This window comes from Chelmon rostratus, chromosome 13, assembly GCF_017976325.1.
Source record: "Chelmon rostratus isolate fCheRos1 chromosome 13, fCheRos1.pri, whole genome shotgun sequence".
In the NCBI taxonomy this organism is placed as follows: domain Eukaryota; kingdom Metazoa; phylum Chordata; class Actinopteri; order Chaetodontiformes; family Chaetodontidae; genus Chelmon; species Chelmon rostratus.
The window spans coordinates 6135753-6155645 of record NC_055670.1 but is presented as its reverse complement, the minus strand read 5'-3'; the positions used below and the strand labels follow the sequence as shown (position 1 = coordinate 6155645).

General features: G+C 44.0%; 1 protein-coding gene across 1 annotated transcript; it reads right to left on the bottom strand.

Moving 5' to 3' along the window:
* Window positions 1-3203: 3203 nt before the first annotated feature.
* On the bottom strand, window positions 3204-3974 carry olig1 (oligodendrocyte transcription factor 1). Its single transcript, XM_041951464.1, has one exon. The coding sequence runs from the start codon at window positions 3972-3974 to the stop codon at window positions 3204-3206; it is 771 nt and encodes a 256-aa protein (XP_041807398.1).
* Between the last annotated feature and the right edge of the window lie 15919 nt (window positions 3975-19893).

Here is a 19893-nt window from a genome sequence, read left to right as displayed (position 1 = left end):
TTCAGATTCAGAGAATGTCAACGATCTTCCTCCAGAAAGACTAACCCCACCTTTAATAGTAACTTTTACTCTGCATAGTTTAGGTTTCAAACCTGTTTGTTAGTCTTAACTGGATATTATTCACACTCTTTTATACCATTTGACACTTTTCTTGTTTATGTCTGCATTGGATTTATTGCTGTAGTAATGTTCTCATGCTGCCCTGCTGACCAGGTCTCTCTCAGAGGTGAAGTAACATTTCTAGAAAACAGTGACACAGCTTTTGCATGCGCTTCGCCTTTAACTCTCAGTGCTCAGTCTGCTTCTCTGGTCGTCGTCCACAGCGAGCGGACTGTGCGTGCATGCGTGTGTGTGTGCGCGTGCATGTGTGCGTGCATTGTCTTACGAGCCCTCCTCGCTCCATTGAACAACAGTGATGAAATGGAGATGAGTTAAAGTGCTAACACAAAGCCAGACCAGACCCCTGCGTAGCTGCAACAATGAAACCACCAAACAGGAGAAAGTGAGAGCCTCTTGGAGGAACAGAGAGAATGAGCAGAGAGTGAGAGGGGGGAGAAATTAAGGAGCCAAACTTAAAAAAAAAAAAAAAAAGAGAGAAGAAGAAGGGCTGAACCATCCTGAGAGCAGGACGAAATGGATGGCGAGCAAAGGTGGCAGAATAGAGAGCAACCCGGAGAAAATAGCAAGGTAGCTAATCCCTCCAGAGATAAAGCAGCTATATGTAAATGAAAGACGTGAAGTTTGGCCATCTTACTTTGATCTATGAATCAGGCTCTCGCTCCCGCCCCCCTCCTCTCCTCCTTCACTCTCACCCTCTTCTCCTTCCTCTTTTTTCCTTGCAAGAAAATCAAGCCTTATTTAGCTTAATCTCACTTAATGGCATCCAGCTCCTCTTTTGTCCACCCCGATGCTAATAGATTCCCGTCCTTTCACGCGCCACTATTCACATATCTACCCTCCATAATCCTCTTATTCCGGGGTAGCAATTATTTTGAGTATTTTATCAGCATTATGATTATGATTATTTTCATTATTATTATTCATGCAGGCAGTGCTAAGGGCCAGGTTGTGGCTGAGAACATCCTCCCTCCTACCAGCGCCTCTTATTCTCGCCCAGAATGAGGCTGCCTGCTTTCTTCCAGAGGGGTGGCGCGTTTGCAGGAGTGAACTCCATTCAGCGAGACACATTTTCTGGGCGTTTGAACATATTGTGGAGTGATTGTAATGAGTAGCACCAAATCGCCCATCCCAGCTCCTTAACACAGAGAAACATCAAGAATTTGAGGATGGAGGAGAGAGGGGGCTAATAATCAAAAGGCCTCCTTTCTGCGGAGCAGTAATTACACGGGTGGGTTTTGATCTTTTGCTTGTTGGGGCGATGAATAGGGGAGAGATGAGGACTGTTTCACTATTTCAGGCAGCGCCGAGGGTGGAAGAAGCGTTTCAGCTCAACAAATCGTCAGAGACAGCGGCGAAGCCCGCTGAACACGGTGTCCATTCATTTTCAATGAGTGAATGCCTTTTCAAGGTATCATGAGATGTTCTGACTAGAGGAAAGAGAGGGGTCAGAAGCTGAAATTTCAAAACTGACAAAAGTGGTGTGGTTTTCTTTCTCCTAGAAATCACGTGTTGCATACAACCAATTTGCAACAGGAAATGCACGTTGGTGGGAATGTCATTCACTCCGGACTACGATTTTTATCAGTATAATGAGGAAATGCATTTAAGATTAAAGAGCACTCATGAAGTGTTTATTGCTGTTTTTCACTAACCTTAACCACAAGGCTTTGGCTGCCTAAATCCAACCATCCACTTCTGGTGAGGTACATAAAGGTGGTGCTTCATGCACTGGAGAAAAAGTTGCCAATGACCATAATCCAGGGAGCAATTACGCTTCTGGCTGTAGCAAAAAGGGCTGTACATGATGCCTGACATCACATTACAAGTAAAAACAAGTGTGAAATGATGTCACTTTGTGTCTTCACATTTGCTGGAGAAACTGAAAATAGCAGATTGCTGATTTATACTATTTACACAGAGGAGGGAGGAGTCTGCCTGCTCATTGAAGCCAGTTCTGCACTTCTACTGCCAGTTCAACTTCAGGGTTCTCCTAAAGATTTAATCATTTTTTCTTTGTTTTCTGAGACCCATTTTTCCCACCATCCGCCATTTATTTTCACTTTCGGTTTCATTTGCTTTACATATTGTTGTTGGATAATATTGTCCATCATAATACAAAACAGTTCAATGTGCACCAAACATCTAGCATTGTGAATGTACACTAATCCGGTATATTTAATTTAGTCACTTTTCCAGAGTGAATGTGCTAAGGCATGTATTTCCGCCTGGTCACACTCGCACACGCACTCGTTCTCACCTGGAAGCTCCACTGGAGCAGCTGAGGGCTCAGGGCCTCGCTCAAAGCTCAGTTCCTCCACCCAGATTTAGTTGTGAACATTCAAACAAGAGCATAAGTAGAAATGTTGGGCTTCCTGGTGGGGCATCGCTCTCAATCTAATATTAAATACTTACTGGTCAATATGCATCAATGAAGAGAAAGTTTGGGAAAAAAAAAAAAACAGGAATCATGCAGGCAGTCAAAGAACTGTCATCAGACTCTTACAGCATATTGCTAAATTGTGGAAATACATGACATCACCATTTAATAACAAAACCCAAAAGAACAGACAAAAACACAAATACGAGACTCCCTCATGTGAAATCACCACAACTGCTTTGACAGGTAATACTGACTTCATGTTGGAGCCCACTGCTCATAGTGAGAAACTGAGAATAGGTTTTCAGAGCTTTTAAATATGAAAAGTTTTATTTCATAAGAGTCCTTGATGTGGGCACTCTCCAGATTAAATTGTCATCGTCTTTCACTCAACACTGCTATCAAACACCATGCATACAGTCATTACAGCGCACACTTTCTATAAGAATCATCAGTCAGCTGTTTCTCTGTGACGTAAGAGGAATGAAATGCATCTTATCTCTGAAACAAAGGGGGATTATTAGATTGACTTCACAAAGAAACGGTCTTACCAACTACAGAATGGATCCATTGGGCTTAAAAAGAATAACAGACGATTGTGAGTAATTGCAGTAAATTATTATAAACATGTTAAAAATGTTAAATAAGTATTCATGTAAAAAAAGAAAAAGTCAAATCCGTCCTTCAGAAATCCACTTTCGAGGTTTCACTTCGGGAATCTGGGAGCCGGGGTGGAGTGGCTAAATCTAGGCAGTCTGCACACTCCACAGGGGCACGAGGGCCCACCTGAGGCCCCCGCAGAGCTCCACTGCACAGGGGCCAGCGAGGCCTCCATGGAGCCCGGAGACAGCAGGGGGCATTTAGCAGCAGAGGACGAGGAAGTGGAGGAAGAAGAGGAGGGGGCTGCTGAGGTGAGGAGGGAGTCCTGGGTGAGGAGGAGCTGACTGGGGCCAGAGATGAGGGGCCACCCTCCGGTGAGCAGCAGCCGGGGGACCGGCCCTGTGTTCACCCCCATCCCCACGCTCACCTCCCCCAGTAGACGCCGCATCTCCTGCAGAGACGAACCCAGGAGGAGGATGTAGTTTCTGGCCAGGACCAGGGTGGAAATCTTGGAGAGGCGGCGGCCCGGAGGAGCTCCAGGCTGGTGGGACTGAGAGGAGGAGGCAGAAGATGGCGAGGAGGCGTAAGGCACCATGACCTCCCTCAGGGCGTCCATGGCGATGTTCAAGTCCTGCATGCGCTTCCTCTCCCTGCTGTTGATCTTCCTCCTGAGCTCCTGCTGCTCCTCGGGGCTCAGCTCCCTCTGAGCTTTGGTGGATCTTTGGCCACTCTGGAGGCCAAGCATGGGCGTGGGGTTAAGGCGGGAGCTCAGGTTGAACCCTGGAGGGCAGTGGGGCAAATCCTGGACAGGCCCGGGGCCACAGAGAGCTAGAGACTGCTCCTGGGCCCTGATCGCTGGGTTCGACAGCACATTCATAGTCTCTTCAGAGGTGCGCTGTAGTCGTCTCAGGTCAGGGGTCTTCTTTAAAATCAGAGACAAATCAAGAATAGTCTCACAGTCAAAGCAAAAGTACCTCACTTCTGCTTTTGAAAAAATCCAAAAGCTGCAAAAATCAAATCTTCATCCCCTCCACCTGTTGATCCCCCCAACAGCTGCCATCCAGCACCACAACGGCGCGCCAAGCGTTTGTACCTTTGGGCTTCAGAAGTTTCTGGCTGCACAAGTGAGTGAGAGAGCTTCCTAAAGTGGCGGCTCAGTTTTATCTCATTTCCACAGCAGCGGGAGGGGAGAATGACAGCTCACACAGTGGAAAAGTGAGCTAAATGCTCCCCTCACACAGCCCCACCTCAGCTCAACTCCTCCCAGACACATCATGTGCTCTTCAGAAACACACATATGCACGTCCGGCTGTTTGTTATTTGACGGTTAGACGAGAAACAACTGGTTGAAGGTGGTGAACACCAGCAGAATCCTACTGAAAATTAGGACAATTTAAAGCAAGATGGTAGAAAATCAGAAAACATTTTTTAAAAATTCAGTGGGTTATGTAGTTCATCCCAGAGGTAATCTCACTGAGAGAAGAAGATTATACAGCACAAAAACAGCAGATATACAAACACAATTCAAACATCAGCTGGCAATTAAGTGAAATAGTCGTTTTTTGAGAGTTTATTGTAATTTTGTTGTATTCCACATCAGCACAGCTAAAGTTAAAACTGATATTTACTGTTCTCATGATATGACTAAACAGGAAACTGCCAGGACCCTCCTGTAAGAGAGAATTTTAATCTCAGTGAGGCACAGTCCACATTAAATGAAATTATCAAATACAATCAGGCACGCAGAATTCAAAGTGAAGTGAAGCACACAACACAACCTACACAACTGACACAAATTATGAAATGATTCATTAGATGAGTTAAAGTTATTCCATTTGTGAGCAGCATTGAATTTGTAATTGGTTTTACAGAGCTCAAATGGAACATGTGGATTTTCTATAGTGAAAAATTAGTGTGTCCTGAAATCATGTCAGTGAAGATTCTCAGCCGTCCTGGTCACGGCTATCAAAGGACGGTTGAATAAATGAACACTGGACTTGGTTGAAACCTGAAAACTTTTCTCCTCTCATCTATCACCATCAATGATCCCACAGAGGTGGAATACCTGGGACTCCCCTCCAGTCAGTTAGAACTGAAGAAGCCACTCTGATGAGAAGTGAAACAAGTCTGCAGTTGCCCTCGATTCAAGCCTCCTGAAATCTTGTTTGCTGGGGTTTGTTTGTTTTGTTTTTTCACATAATCAAAGTAAAAGACAGGACAGGAGCAGTTTTCCCAGCACAGACTGCATACCTGCAGACTGAACTGGATGGTCCTTTTGTACACTAGCTTTTTATGGATATGTTGTCCTTCTAGGACTTCGATCAGAACCTGAACTATATATGTGATAACCATAAAGCTTGTTTTATATTCACGGTCGTCAGAGGATGCATCCTGATGACTGTGTTGATCACCTGCATGAACTTTTCTGTTTGTCCAAAACTTTCGTTTATGACCAAAATACATCAGACATCTTCCATCAGCCTCAGATGTACTGTGCTTAGTACCGATAAGCAAATTCTTACATAAGATCATGCTAAACATCAGAAGTTAGCATTGTCATTGTGAACGTGTTAGCATGCTGATACTAGCATTTAGCTCAATGCACCGCTGTGCCTAAATGCAGCCTTAAAGAGCCACCAGTGTAGACTCTAATTAGTACCTGACAATGTGAATAACATTGCATTTACTTTGTCTTTGTGTTTTAATGAATTCAATTTAATTAAAAGCACACATGAGGACAAAACATTGTGAGCTTAATGGAATGCTCCACTACTGTCATTTCACGACGGGGAAGCCATTAAAATCATCAGGACTTTGTTCTGTGACAGAGAGCAGGTATTAGTAGTATTAGCATGAGTATGAATTGTGTCAGACAACAGTTTTGGCAAACAGTGAATGGATGCATCAGTGTGTGCAGGGAGTTAATTGATGGTTTGGAGGTGGAGGTTATTGTCGCTCAATTCTGAGCGACTACACCAACCAAATTGGCAGGCGGAGAGCTGGGCACGGTTCCAGACAGGCAGACAACAGGCCAATTGACTCCGACCACAGGTGAAGCTGGCTTGGGGCACTGAGCAGGGCTGGAAACCTCAAATGTGCCATTCATGAGCCACAAAAAGACCTCAGCATCACTCCGATCACAGCACAGCGTGCCTGGATGTCCTCTTTTTGCACTCCTTCCCCACCTCCTCCTTGTAAAGCCCATCTGAGCGGGAGAAAAGGAAGGCAGGGGGAAGAGGGGAAGGACAGCACCGTTACAAACAGAAAGCAAGTTGTTTACGATGAAAGCAGAAGGAGATGCAGAGGAGGAAGACCCTTTCTTTTCTCCCCACCCGCACTTCTCTTGTCGTTCAACAAGTGAAAGATGTGTGTGGAGGCGCTTCCCTTCCCCGCCAGTGGTCCGGTGGCGTCCGGCTGGTGCTGTGATTGAAGCTGAATGGACGGCTGCAGACGGACAGGAAAGGGAGGGCCTCATGAAAAGGGCCAGGCGGATGGCCCTCGCACCTGCAGGAGAACAGAGTGCAGGCAGCCAGGGTGAATGTGTGTGTGTGTGTGTGTGTGTGTTTGTGTGCGTGCCTGTGAGCTCAATTTGTTTTCTAGTGCCTGTCCAACAATGAGAGGTAATAAACTGAGGAATGAAAGGAAACTAGCTGTGATCGTTTTGACTGTATTTTTGGGATCTGGTTTCAGCGTCAAGAGAAGAAAAAGGACACCTGCAAGGAGCCACACATACAGAAGTCAGAAAAGAGGAGAAAGAAAGAAGCTGGTGTCTACCAGAAAAGTGCACCTCCCCCACTTTTTTTTTTTTTTTTTTTTTTTTATCCACCACTTACAAGGGAAAGAAAAGTGAGCTTGATGTGGGGCTGCAGCCCAGCATATCCGCCTCCCAGCTTCCAGGCTCCTTTTGATGAGGCTGGACCAGGGCAGGAGCACCGGTGGCTTCAGGGCAGGGGAAAGACTAGTGTCTTTATGGTGGAAGGAGTACTGTCCATCTGGGCAAGGCCATCCAATGGTGGGTCTGCACCTGGGAACTAAATGCCTCGTCTGTGTGGAGCCATTTCCTGCGGCTGACAGACAGGAAGACACCTCATCCAAACTCCTGAGTCAATTTATCCTCCAATACAGGATGAAAAACACACCCAAAGTGACACCACTTAAAGAAATAGGTCTGAATTGTCTTTTTTGCTCTTGAAAAAGGACTAAAATAAACATTTTACTGCATTTCTGACTTGCTCTTTTTCATCTTGTGTGTTTGTTTTTTTTTTTTTTTGGTTGTTTGTATTTATGATTTTAAACCTACAAATGTCCATTATAGATAAAACTTATTTTGTGTTTTTATTGTTATCAACCAAAAAATTCCAGCTTTTTTAAATGCAGCAGATTAGTTCAAACTGATTTGAACCCAAATCTACATATTTCCAGGTTTATAGTGAATGAGTTTTATGCTAATGAGGTTGATTGTGCTGGCAGGAGCCGAAGTGAAAACTGGTAAATGAAACTAAAAGCAAAGCAAAGAAATAAATTGTTTAACTACGTGATATTTGCAGTGAAAAATGGCGTTAATAACTTTCAAAGTACTTGCCCTTGATTTTGTATTATTGTTTTTTTTTCTTTCAAATGCACTTTTAACATTGATAAATAATTTAGGATAAAATCCCGAACGATTTTCAGGAGACAGCACTGAATCCTCAGTTTTGACCACCAGGGCAGAAGAGACGTCTCCTTGTTGAAACACACTCAAAACAGCCTCTATTGGCTCGTCAATTGAGTACAAATTGGCGTAATTATGAATGCACCTCACTGGATATAAAGAGACAGTTTGACAAATTAAGTCAAGCCACAGACTGGCTGCTGCTGCTTTGGACACAGTCTTGACTTAATGGAGTCAATTTACATCAGGTGTCTGATTGAGCTCTTTTGTGTGTCACTTGATGTGTTTGTTGCCTCGGCGGGAGGACTTATCATGTTGTTAATGTCTGAAGATGGCTCTCCAAATTGGCACGATTACACAGCTATATTCTGTGTCCTTATCTGGTTGTCACTGACTGTCTTGCTTGTTGCTCAGAAGCTCCTGAATGACACAAAATTATAGAAAACAAAATGCATTTCTCTGATTGGCTGGCAGTTCCTTGTTTGTCCATTGACCTCTTTGTTGTCACATTCATGTTTTTCTTGTAAATGTTTTTATGTACCTTCCAAAAAAAAAAAATTTTGAAAGATGATTGTTTAAAGTGATTTTCAAGTGCTATGATGAGTTGATGGACTGGATGTAAAGAAGCTGGAAACAACCAACATGATAAAGGCAAGGGGGGGGGCAAAAAGTGGTGAATAAAGGATGCTTTGTTAAAGAAGAGTTGTGCAACACTTTGGAACACAACTTAGATCCGTCGGTGCCTGAGCAGTGGTATAAACATGATAATGGACTCTGACGTGTGCCGATATAGAAATTAATGGACTTAGTGGATGAATGGAATATACTGCTGCAGTCACATCAACCTCGTCCATTATTTTCTTATCTTGGGACCCCTCCCCAAAGCTGACTGACCAACTGGGAAAACTGTTCCTAGGCCCCCACTCCACAGGGGCACCAAAAGCTCCAAAAGGTCCACTGAGTGACAGCTAGTTTATGATGCCAGCTCCGGTCCCCGAGCCACCAGCCTGCTAGCCTCCTGCCTCCTTCCTAGTATAAAACCAGCCGTTTCCCTGCCCGATCCTAACCAGGGGCCACTTTTTGGGAAGGAAGGATGGCTCCCACCGACATTGTGTCTCACCATGGGCGAGCTCCTCGTCATCGCCACTGTCCAGTCCAGCCACTCCCAGCTCCCTAGCCATCATCTCTCCAGTCCCCCAGGTCTGGTCCTGAGTCCTGAAATACCTCCTGTTACTGCTTCCCAATCAGAGGTCTGCCCCAGCAGTGAGCAGTTCCTGTACTCCAGCAGCCTCCTGTTAGCCTGCTAGCCTCCCAGCTACCAGCCGCAGCCCTGTGGCCAGCCACAACTCAGATATCCTGTCTCTGGTCCCGGACACAAGCCCCCAGACTCCAGTCCCTAACTCCAGCCACATCTCTGGCCTCCAGAGAGCTTCTATCTTCACTGCATTTCTCCAGTCCGACCTCCAGAGGGGTTCCGCCTTCACCACCAGCCTCCTGCTCAGCTCAGTAATGAACAGAAATTCTACCAATTTCCTTCCATAAGTTTTTTAACAACTAAGGTTGAAAAGTTGAAATACTGTTAAAGAATGTACCAGTCACTGTCTTTTTCCTGTCCAATTCAGAGCCACTGTCAAACCTTAAAATAACGCCAACACGTCTGCTAATCGCATCAGACCAGCTCTGAGAGAAAAAGCTTATTCATTTACTTTGGGTTGCAATTAACACAACAAAACCCATCAAAAGCCTGTTTGGATTAATAAACAAGATTTTTCTCTCCAAGGTTTTGACAGATTAGCTAATCAGACATTAAACGAGGAGGTGCACCTGCCATAGGCTTTACATCCCAAACTGTCTCCTGATTACAATGCGCAGAGAGAGTCTAATGAGAAATTAACAGTTGCCAGTGACTGATTTCTCCATGCGTCCCCGCGGGCAAACAGGTGCAGCAGCAACAATGAAAATGGACTTTTCAGAGGGAAAAGGCTGCTCTGCATCAAAGCAGGGACGTCGGACACACTCGTCTATTCGCCCTAACTCCTGCTCTGTGAGGCCCGGCCAAAGACATGAGAAGATTACAAGCTGTTAATAAGGTGGAACCAATCAGCTGAAGGTCTGCTTTTGTCCCTCCCAGCATGCTTTGTGAGCGCCGGCCTGGGATAGTCGGCATTTGGTGCTGATCATAGTGTGGCAGGGATAATGAAGGTGGGAGGGGGTGTAAGGTTTAAGCCCTCGGGCCGCTTGTGAAAGAGAGCCTAAATGCCTCAGTCTCAATAGCTGCACACGCTCAGTTGGTCACGGTTGTTTAAATACAGATGGACATTTGCCACATTCATATTTCATGTGTCTAAGTGCTCCACTGACACTTTCCGTCACTGATTTTTGGCTTGTTTTGTTGTGTCTGATGGCTGTGTTTCTGCAAGACCTAGATATGTTGTTCCTCTCAGAGGAAAAGCCTGAAAATCCTGCAGCATTTAAAAATATTCTGGAATGTTTTCTTCAGTTTTACACTGATTTGTTTGCAACAATCAGCCAAAGTATTCTAGTCTTTGCAGTCATTTAAAATTACCCCAAATACAACCTAACTCAGTGCCTGTCTATTGTTATAGCAGATGTCCCTCTCTGAAACAATGCCACCAGGGATCCGCAGGGTGGCTGCTAATAGGAAAGTGTTAGTTAACCCGTCCCCCACAAAGTATCCTTAAACCCCCCGATCCTATTTAACTGTGACAATGATGGATTCACAGACACTAAACTTCCACAGGAATCCTTGTTCAAAGTCAAACACAGAGCTCCTTCTTCTTCTCACCGAGCGATTGAGGCCAGGAGCACCCCAGTTAAAGTCTAAATGTAGCGGGGGCGGGTTCAGATGCTTCTTTTTGGGTTTTATTAGTGGTACAAGGCCAAGAGTGGGTTTTCAGAGGTTATCCCCATCTGTATGGAGGGCGGTGCAGCGAGACCAAAGTCACTGTTAAAGTGAAAGCTGATAGCAGTATGATGGATGAGGATACACGTCCCCGAAATTAGACTTGTGAAAGTGAAGCAGTTCAGAGAGGGAGAGGGGGAACGACGCTGAATGTGTCTGTGCCAGATAAAGAGACGACAACAAAAACCAGCTGCAGGGTGGAAATGTGGGGTTTGGCTTTGTGATCCATTAGCAGAACACTGGTTGATCTCAACTTAAAATGTTTAATCAAGCGGCAAATTTGACTCCCACTGCCTCCATCTCTACAAACTCTGACAAACCTTTTCCTTTCTCACCAGCAGGCAGGCAGGCAGATTAAACCTATTTGAGGGAAAAAAAATAAGGCAAACAGTAAAATTTCTTAAAAGCTTGCTGTAAAAATCCATCACAGTTTGGTGTAGTTGCAATACATCACTGCATTCACTGTCACTTAGAAGTGTGTTGGATCATTTGGATAAACAGCTGGTTCGATTACAACCTGTCTGATGATTGGACTGCTCTTCTCTCTCGCCCTGATAACACAATCCAAGATCTCAGCAGTTACTTTGGAGAGTTAACTTGAGTGTTAGAAAGACTTATGAGCCAACCTGTAACAAGAATTACCCCTTAACAATCCGATTGCAGTAATGAGCAGCTAAGGCAAGATCGAGTAACTGCCTGATCTCCTAATGTCTCATAGAGTGAGAGGTTCAGAGATTTATGAATGTTTGAATGTTTGTTCTTCTTCTTAAATGAATCCATACTTTAGTATATATGTCCAAACAAAAGTAGCATCTTGCAATCTCTGAATAAATGTAGCCAACACCATCCTCCATCCTGTTTTCAGCCTTGACAGACGGGCTCGGTAGTTCTGCGTACGAGCAATCATTAAAACCCCAGCATATAACAGTACATGCATGTACATTTGTGTGGCTACGTCCCGGTTGGGATAGTCCCAGGAGGCCTCCCTTTGGACACGTTTCGCGCTCGGCCAGCTGGGGGGGGACACCACGAGGCAGAACCAGGACACGCTGCAGGGATCACATCTCCCAGCTGACCAGGGAGCACTGAGGGAGCCGCCGGGAAGAGATGAAAGATGCTGCTGAGGTAAAAGGTGGCAAGTGCTCTAACAGCTCCTGTTTGCTGCTCTGCGAATGAATTCATTGGACCAGTGGATAAATGAAAACTTAGTGCGCTCAAGGCGGACAGCTTGTTGCAATGTTGGGTTTGTCAAAGATTGGTGTATGACCCACCACACTGATCAACACACTCCATCCTGCACAAATTATTCACGCTAAATATCTAATTGTTTAATCTTCAATGTCTCTTTAACCTCTTAAATAACCAAATTTCATCTTATTTTTCTTTGAATGAAACTTCGGGGTCTTGAGCAGAACCCTAAATATATCTACATTTATTTTTGCTTAGTTGCAGACTAAGAATTTGCAGCGACTGGTGGAGCTGGCGGCGTTTCAAAGGTTAAAGTGATCTGCACTCTTTTTCGCCCACTTGTTGGATGAACCATCATTTTGCATTTTAAGACATTGCTCTTATTTCACAAAATCTTGTCATGCCGGGCTGGCAGATGGATGCAGTGGATGTAAGATGATTCTTTCAGGCGCTGATGGACACATCTGTCAGCCTCCACCCTGTACCACACACGCAAACACACACCAGTTAACCCCCCCTCCTCCGAGAATCTCTCCGCTATACCTTACAGCCTCCTCCTCCTCCTCCTCCTGCAGCTCATTCACCCCCCACTGTGCTCCTGCTCCTCACAGCCTCTCAGCACATTAAAATCCCCACTAAGACCTGAGAGATCAGGCTGGAGCAGCCACCACTCTCCCTTTCTATTCAGCCCCCACTCTGATTAAACAGCAGCAGGTTTATCACAGATGTTGTCCCAACACATGACTGGCCTCCCACTGAGGTTGGTTAACTACTTTTTTTTACTATTATATAAATTAAATGGTTGAATATGTACCTAAAAATGCAAACAGATAAGATCATTGTGGTTTCTTCTGTCCAGCTTACTTGTAAATCAGATGACAGCCATGCTGAGTGTGGTGCTAATTTGATTTATGAAACAGGGGAGCCCAGGGGAAGCAACAACTCCGAGAGCAGACATATGCTGCAGCGCAACATGATAGCAGGCTTCAGTAACGTGACAAATTGAAGCTGTAGTTATTAAAACATCTGATGGTGGCATGGCTGCTGTGGAGGCAGATATCACACTGTGCTGACTTAACCAAGAAAAGCTCAAGAAAGGTGCAAAAAGCTCTGGAAAATACAAGTGATGTGACAGAAAGCATGTTGTAGCTCATGGCTCTGTGAGGCCGTACTTCAGCGCAGCAGTGCTTTGAGCAGAAGTGAACATTGTCATTGTGAGCATGCTAACATGCATAGAAACAGGAAACAATGCATTTTTTTAAAGATGAAAATGTTCAGCTACCAGATGCAATTAAGAAAAATAGTTACCTAATGATTTGTTTTCATCTTTGTTCTTCAAACCTAAATATATTTTTAATTGGTGTGTTTCAGAGGTCCTTTCTAAATCCAGATTTTTGTAACTCACTTGCTAGTACCAATCCACAGATCCATAAATCTGAATGTAAGACATGTCAGAAAAGTCTTAGCATAGATTCAAACCCGCCCCCAGCCAACTGCAGGACACTGTGTGTGTGTGTGTGTGTGTGTGTCTGTGTGTGTCCCTACAGCACTTCAGTTTCCTCTTCGAATCCTGTCATGTTGAGTTTCTTTGTCCAAACGTCCCAGCTGCCAGCAGTCAGAGCTGGCTGGGCCGCTGCCAGGGGACAGACATGAGCGTGGGATGGTCAACAAACCATATGGGACGCCATCTACATGGTACACTCACACACACACAAACACACACACACAGTGTCGTGTTTCCATCATTTTTGGGGATAGTAACTCTAACACATTACTTTCCCCTAGACTTACCCAAACCCTAACCTTAACCCCAGTCTTCATCCTAAGATTTAATGATTTTATGTTATGGGAACTTGCGTTTTGTCCCCTCAAGGAAAACTAGTCACTGCAATGTGACAGTGTAAACAGATTTATGTTCCCACATAATATACACATTTTGCTTGTTTCCCAAACTATAGGCTTCACATCAGTGTGCCTGTCCATGTATGTACGGGAAGAGCTTGTGATGCCCCTCGACATCTCATACAGAGACAGTGGACACCCTTTGGTGTCTGAAACCTGAGTCTTTCTGCCAGAAAGTGTTTCTGACATGTGGTTAACATTGTGAAACAGTGACAGTTTACTACTTAATTATTAATTAATTAATTAATTACTACTTAATTGAGGAAAAGATCATAGTTACTGTTAAAGTAAGTGTGTGACAGTAGTTAAATATGGTACGCAGGTTAACTTGAAGGTCATCGTTGACTTCTGGCTTGAAATGGGACACTGGCCCTGGTCTCCTGGATGAAAGTCCTGTATTTGAGCAAAGCCTCCACCCTGACCAACAACTCTTTGAAAACCACAAACTAAAATTGCAATAAAAACAGAAATCTCAAGGACAGATATTCCCAAATCTAGACAAATAAACCCAGAGTATCAACATGGCTAGCTACAATACAAGTAGCCTATGTGGATGCCCTAACATTACACCCACATGTGAATCCAACGCCACCTGCTGATATTTCCACTTTCCACCAGATTTTGAACCTGGCTGCATGGATTTGCTCCCATTCAGCCACGGGAGCACTGCCGAGGTTGAAAACTGTTCACAGCTCATCCCAAAGGTGTTGAATGGGGCTGAGGTCGGGGCTGTGAGCAGGCCAGTCAAACAAGAACAGGTGTGTCTAATCACTTCATCATCTTTGCCACCACAGCTCTCCTCAACAGACTGAAGGACGACAGCAGCGAAAACTTATTTTGTTGATAAATTTGATGCTTTTGTGTGTATGTGTTTCTCAGATTGGGGGGCAGGTGCACACACCACACCATATCACTCTCCTGAAAGGCCTTCAGGAGGGCCTCATCCCAGAGTCATTCAAAGTGCTGTCCACCCACCAGACAACTGGTCCCCGCTGGCCCCCAGCACACCCCTCTGAGACCTCTGTGTTTCTGCATTGGTTGATTCATGTCCCAGTCCTGCACTCCTCAGATTCACTTTGATGTTTAATCCCATCCTGACTGTGTCCTCCTTCAGTCCGCGGAGCCGCTCGGCCAGTCATGAATATCCAAAGGTCTGCTTACTTGACAGGATTATCCCCCTTTTCAAAGCCACTGGGGACGATTCTTCAGCCACAGAAAACACACTCAATGGATCTTCTGCTCTCTCGCTTTGTTTCTCTCGCTTTCCTTTACTCTCTCTCACTCCCTTCTGTCTTTGTCCCTCTGGGCTTTTACTAAACACATTGATCCACCCGATCAAGGAGTTCATCTGCCTCTGTTCATAGATTACTGGACAGACACACAAATACAGGCACACCACTGTGAAGCTGTGAAGAATCTAGAAGTCTGAAAGATGAATTTATAAATGGCACAAACTACCTGCACCTCAGATTTTTGCCCACATGTGAACATTGTGTGAAGTTGGTGTGAATAAATGAGTAAAAATGAAAATAATCCTTTACTGAAATGGATTCAGAATGTGACTCACCTAATGAAATTTAACCACTTTAACTGCCACCGTTACAAACCCGTTGCAAGGTGCATCACAAATCACACTGAAGCTAGGCAGTCTGCATGGGTCCAGTTTACAGAGTGACCCATTACAAGCAATGATCTCAAAATCCTTCTGGACCCAACCAAACCTGCTAATATCAGACCCACAGCACTGAGCAAGACCTATAATCAGTCAGGGTCAGCGCTGCTTTCTAGGAAAAGGGTTGAGGGGCTGGAGATGCAATATGCAAAGTGTATAAAAAAGACCACACAGTCTAGCATAGAAATTACAGAGGCAAAGGCCCTCTTCATTTTTTCAATAGATTATGTTCAGTTGCATCTCCGCCTGCATTTAGCCTCTTCAAAATCCAGCACAAAGCATCTCTGAGTCATTTCTTTTGTAGATCAACATCAATGCGTTGTGTGATCTGAAAGTTCTACAACAAATACATTAAAAAGATTAATCATCAAGTGCATTTGAGAGAGCCTCCCTCTACACAAGGGCACTTGGCTCTCATTCACTTACAAGTCTTCTCTTGCTGCTGTCTTGCTGAAAATCCAATATTGTAGTGTCATAAACTGCTGTGTTTTGGTTTATGATGGCCCTCTCAACCTGCCAAGACCACTGCTCCATGTGTTTTTTATGTTTTTTGTTTTGTTTGTTTGCTTGTTTTTTACATCTACAATACCTCCCAACAGGTGAGTCTGCAGCCAGAGAAGCAGTTCTGTGAGTTTGTTACAGTGTCACTTTGAGCTAAATGCAAAAGTCAACTCTCTATGTGACCCTGTGGTTCAGTACAGAAGTATAATGGTCACAGAGACATGAAGTTTACCGTGCTAGCATGCTAACACTGTCTAATTAGTGGTAAACAAAATCACCTGGGGCCAATGGAAATGGACAAATAAAAAATTTTGATATGACGATGCATGAGATGAGAAGTCAGGGGATCAGATTCCCAGCGCGTCAAACACCAATGTTTGTCACACTGTTCTTTCTGTTCTATGAATATGAATCTACAGCAGTTGGTTATCTTATCTTGGCATGAAAACTGCACCTCTGAAGCTCAATAATTAGCATGTGATTTATTGTTTCTTAAATTCCTACACAGAAGTGTCAAAACAACGCTTTGTGGTTATACGGGGGTTAGCCGAGCAACAGTTAATCAGTTGTTGGCTGTAGCTTCACATTTATCTTTGCAAGAAAGCGAAAAATGCACATTTTCCAAAATGTTGAAGCATTCCTTTAACAGCACATGAAAAGTAGTAGAAAAACAGCCAGATCGTCAGTTAAGCAGCCACTTGTTGCTTGTCTTGCCCACACAGTCAGTGTTTCTTTGTGTTTAATGGTGGTTAAAGCGGAGCAGATGAGGCTGTGTTGGAATAAACACCAGTCCCATGGGAAAGCGTGACCTCTGAGGTCTCATATTCACCTTAGAGCGAGATCTGTTCCCTTGTAAGTGTTAAATCCTGCTTTTGTCTCTGACAGCTCCTCTGTTTGTTTATCTTCTCTCTCTCATCCCTCCTCTGCTCTATCATAGACTCTGTTTCTCCTTCTGTTATTCTGCCACCTTTGATGCATCCCACCAACCTTTAATCCTTTCAGCTAACACAACATGATGTACGAAGCTGAAAGAGTGTACATCTGTGCACTGTTTTCAGGGAGGTTTAAATCCAGTTACAACAGTGTAAGACCGATGCTCCCCTTCTATCTAAAGTTATGAATATTTAAACTTGTCACAGAATCAACCTCAGACTCTCAGCATCAATGGATAAGTCAGCCTGCCACCAACAGTGGATAAGGAGCTGTTTATTCAAATCCAGTCGCAGGCATGTGAAGCCCAGCTGCTACTGGCCAAAGTGTTCAGGCAGAGCTGCAAAGACACTGCTCAGTCAGTCTCTCCTTTAACTTCAGCACTGTGTTTAGCAGGGTGTATGAAAGAAAGTCTGTCATGAGTGTCAGGTCTGAAATGTCTCCAACACAGAAAGACAATAATCTAAACCATCTGAATGAGTATAGATGAATTTCTATATATTAATCATCAGGGACTAAAGTACTTTTTAGTTGAATAAATGAGCCCTCATGTAAATTTGAAGACTAAATAAATGAGTTGTGTATTTGAAAAGCCATAATTGCTGTTTATGTTGTGTGTGTGTGTGTGTTAATCTCACCTGGGGCACCAAACTGGTTCCAGTCGGCCCTGATCGTTAGACCTGACAGTGTTTGCTGGAGCCGGGGTTGGGGTTTCTCCTTAGCCGTCACCGGATGCTGTCTGCCGTATGATCACAACTTCCTGAGCAGCGCAGCTTGGAATTTGCTGTTCCTACATATCCGAGTTATTAAGAGTAGAATAGATCAAAGCTGAAATGTAGACTAAAGAGGGGGGCTCATGGGGGAGAGGGGGATCTAATTATTTTTGCAACATGATATTTTATAATCCATGTTAACTGCGTTCTGCTCTGGCGCTTTGGCAGCTCTGGGCTGAGACACCTGAGGTGAAGCACATGTTAAATGAATAATTATCCTACAGCTTTTGTCTTTATTATTATCTTTTCATATTTGTGTGTTAACCCTCATTGTGTGGTCAGTCTGTTTTGTCCAGTCTGTTCCTGATGTTATATTGTTCCAAAGTTTAATTGACCTTTTTTGTTGCACCAACTTCTCTTCAACCACCACAGCTTCTTCTACTCCATCACCTGCAGAGCTAAATCAGACGTGCCATGTCAAACTGCAGCTGAACACTAAAAGTTGCCAAAAAGTGAATGAGTCATTGTCTACAATTTTGTCTTGTGGCTGCAGTAAATTATCAGACAATCCAGGCTTGTGTATGGGGACTAACTGTGGAGGCAAAAGGCTGAGATTTGACCAGAAGGTCCTGCTCTTTTTGCTCATTGTGATGTTTCAGAAAAGTAAAAACAGACGATTGTCACACTGTTGTGGAGCTGTGCTGAGTCTCTGTCGACATGACGTCAGCACTTTTACACTGAACCAAAGGGAAAAGACAAAATAAAGCAGCAAGTAGCAATTACACTGCCCAGTGGTGCATGTAAAGAATACGAGCAGTTGCATCTGAGATGGTGAATTTGCTCCTCAATTTAAAGACAAAGCACAGTGTAGTAAGATTAATTATTGATTAGCATTATTATTGCATATGAGTAATTAACGAGTGCCAATGAGTTTGGTCAAATCTGAACAGAAAGTGTAATATTATGCTTCAGTGTCAGGGTCCTGGCATTGTGCCTGCTGTCATGGCTGACTGGCACACTTGAACAGAACAGAGCCATCCTAATGTTGTTAGCAGCACCTGTGCTTTTCATGGTGTGACAAGTCGAAATGTCTGCTGAGAAAAAGGCCTGCTGATGCACTGCATGACCTGGATGATGATGACAAACAGTGTTTTGATGAGCAAGAATCTGTAGGGTCCACTCGTGTTTCATAGATGTTATTTGTTAACCGTTTTATGTTGTCATTGGGTTCCTGAGCACAAAGCTGACCAGAGGCCTGATCAAAATACCTGAAAACACCTGTGTGAGTTTGCAGAGTGTTTCAGGCTGTTTAAAGGTTCCCCCTCGCTCTCTAAAATCATTCTCAAGACAGGAAAAAATCCACTCTGCCCTTTGTTACACTGTTCATGGCACAGCCTTTTCACCATGAACTGATCTGAAAAAGCTGTATGACATGAAAGCCTCTGACTGAATTAACAGGCTGCTGGTGTGAGTCTTCTATAAGCTCTGCCCTGTCCCCCGCAGAACTCAGCAGTATTTTCACATCATTTGAATCGCATCTACACTGAGAACAAATGGACAAATGAGCTATAGTGATTGGAAAGTGTTTCCTTTTTATGGCTGGTTTTTGGTTGGTTACCTGCAAGGGTGTCACTAATCAAGGCTCTGTCTGATTCTGCAGGAGAAGAAGTCAAAGAAAATCTAATGCTGTTGAAGTGAATGCGGTGATGAAAGCAGGTTAACAGGGTTTTGAAAACATGCATTAGAAAAGTCACTGAGTAAAACATAATTATAAAGTGTTAATTTAAGAGCAGAGGAATTGACGGATTTATGTTCTGTCCCACAAGTTTGTAAGGAATGATTGTCTTAGCTGAGCTGTAAATAGACTGTTTACTACTACTACTACTACTATAATTATTATTATTATTATTATTATTGTTATTATTATTATTATTATTGTGGGATTGCACCAAATGACCTCTTCCTCTCTGAAACGTCCTACAAAACGGTGAAGGACTCTGAATAATTCAATTCCAGTAATGAGAAGAATAAACAAATGCGTGCATGAATATTCAGAGATTTAGTTCATATCGTTCCAGCTTCAAAAGCCTTTGGAAAACATTGCAACAGAATGCACAATCTGCTATGCAGCTGCTACCTTTTTCTAAAGTGTACCGGCCTTTACTCATCACTGGCTTCTTCCTGCCAGCAGAGCTTTTCGTGCGCGTCCTCTGCGCCTGTTTACACGCATATTTTGCAAAACTGACGACCCCCAAAATGCAGTTTTTCGTGGTCGCCCTCTTGTCACGGCATCCCATCACAGCAGAAACACTCCGC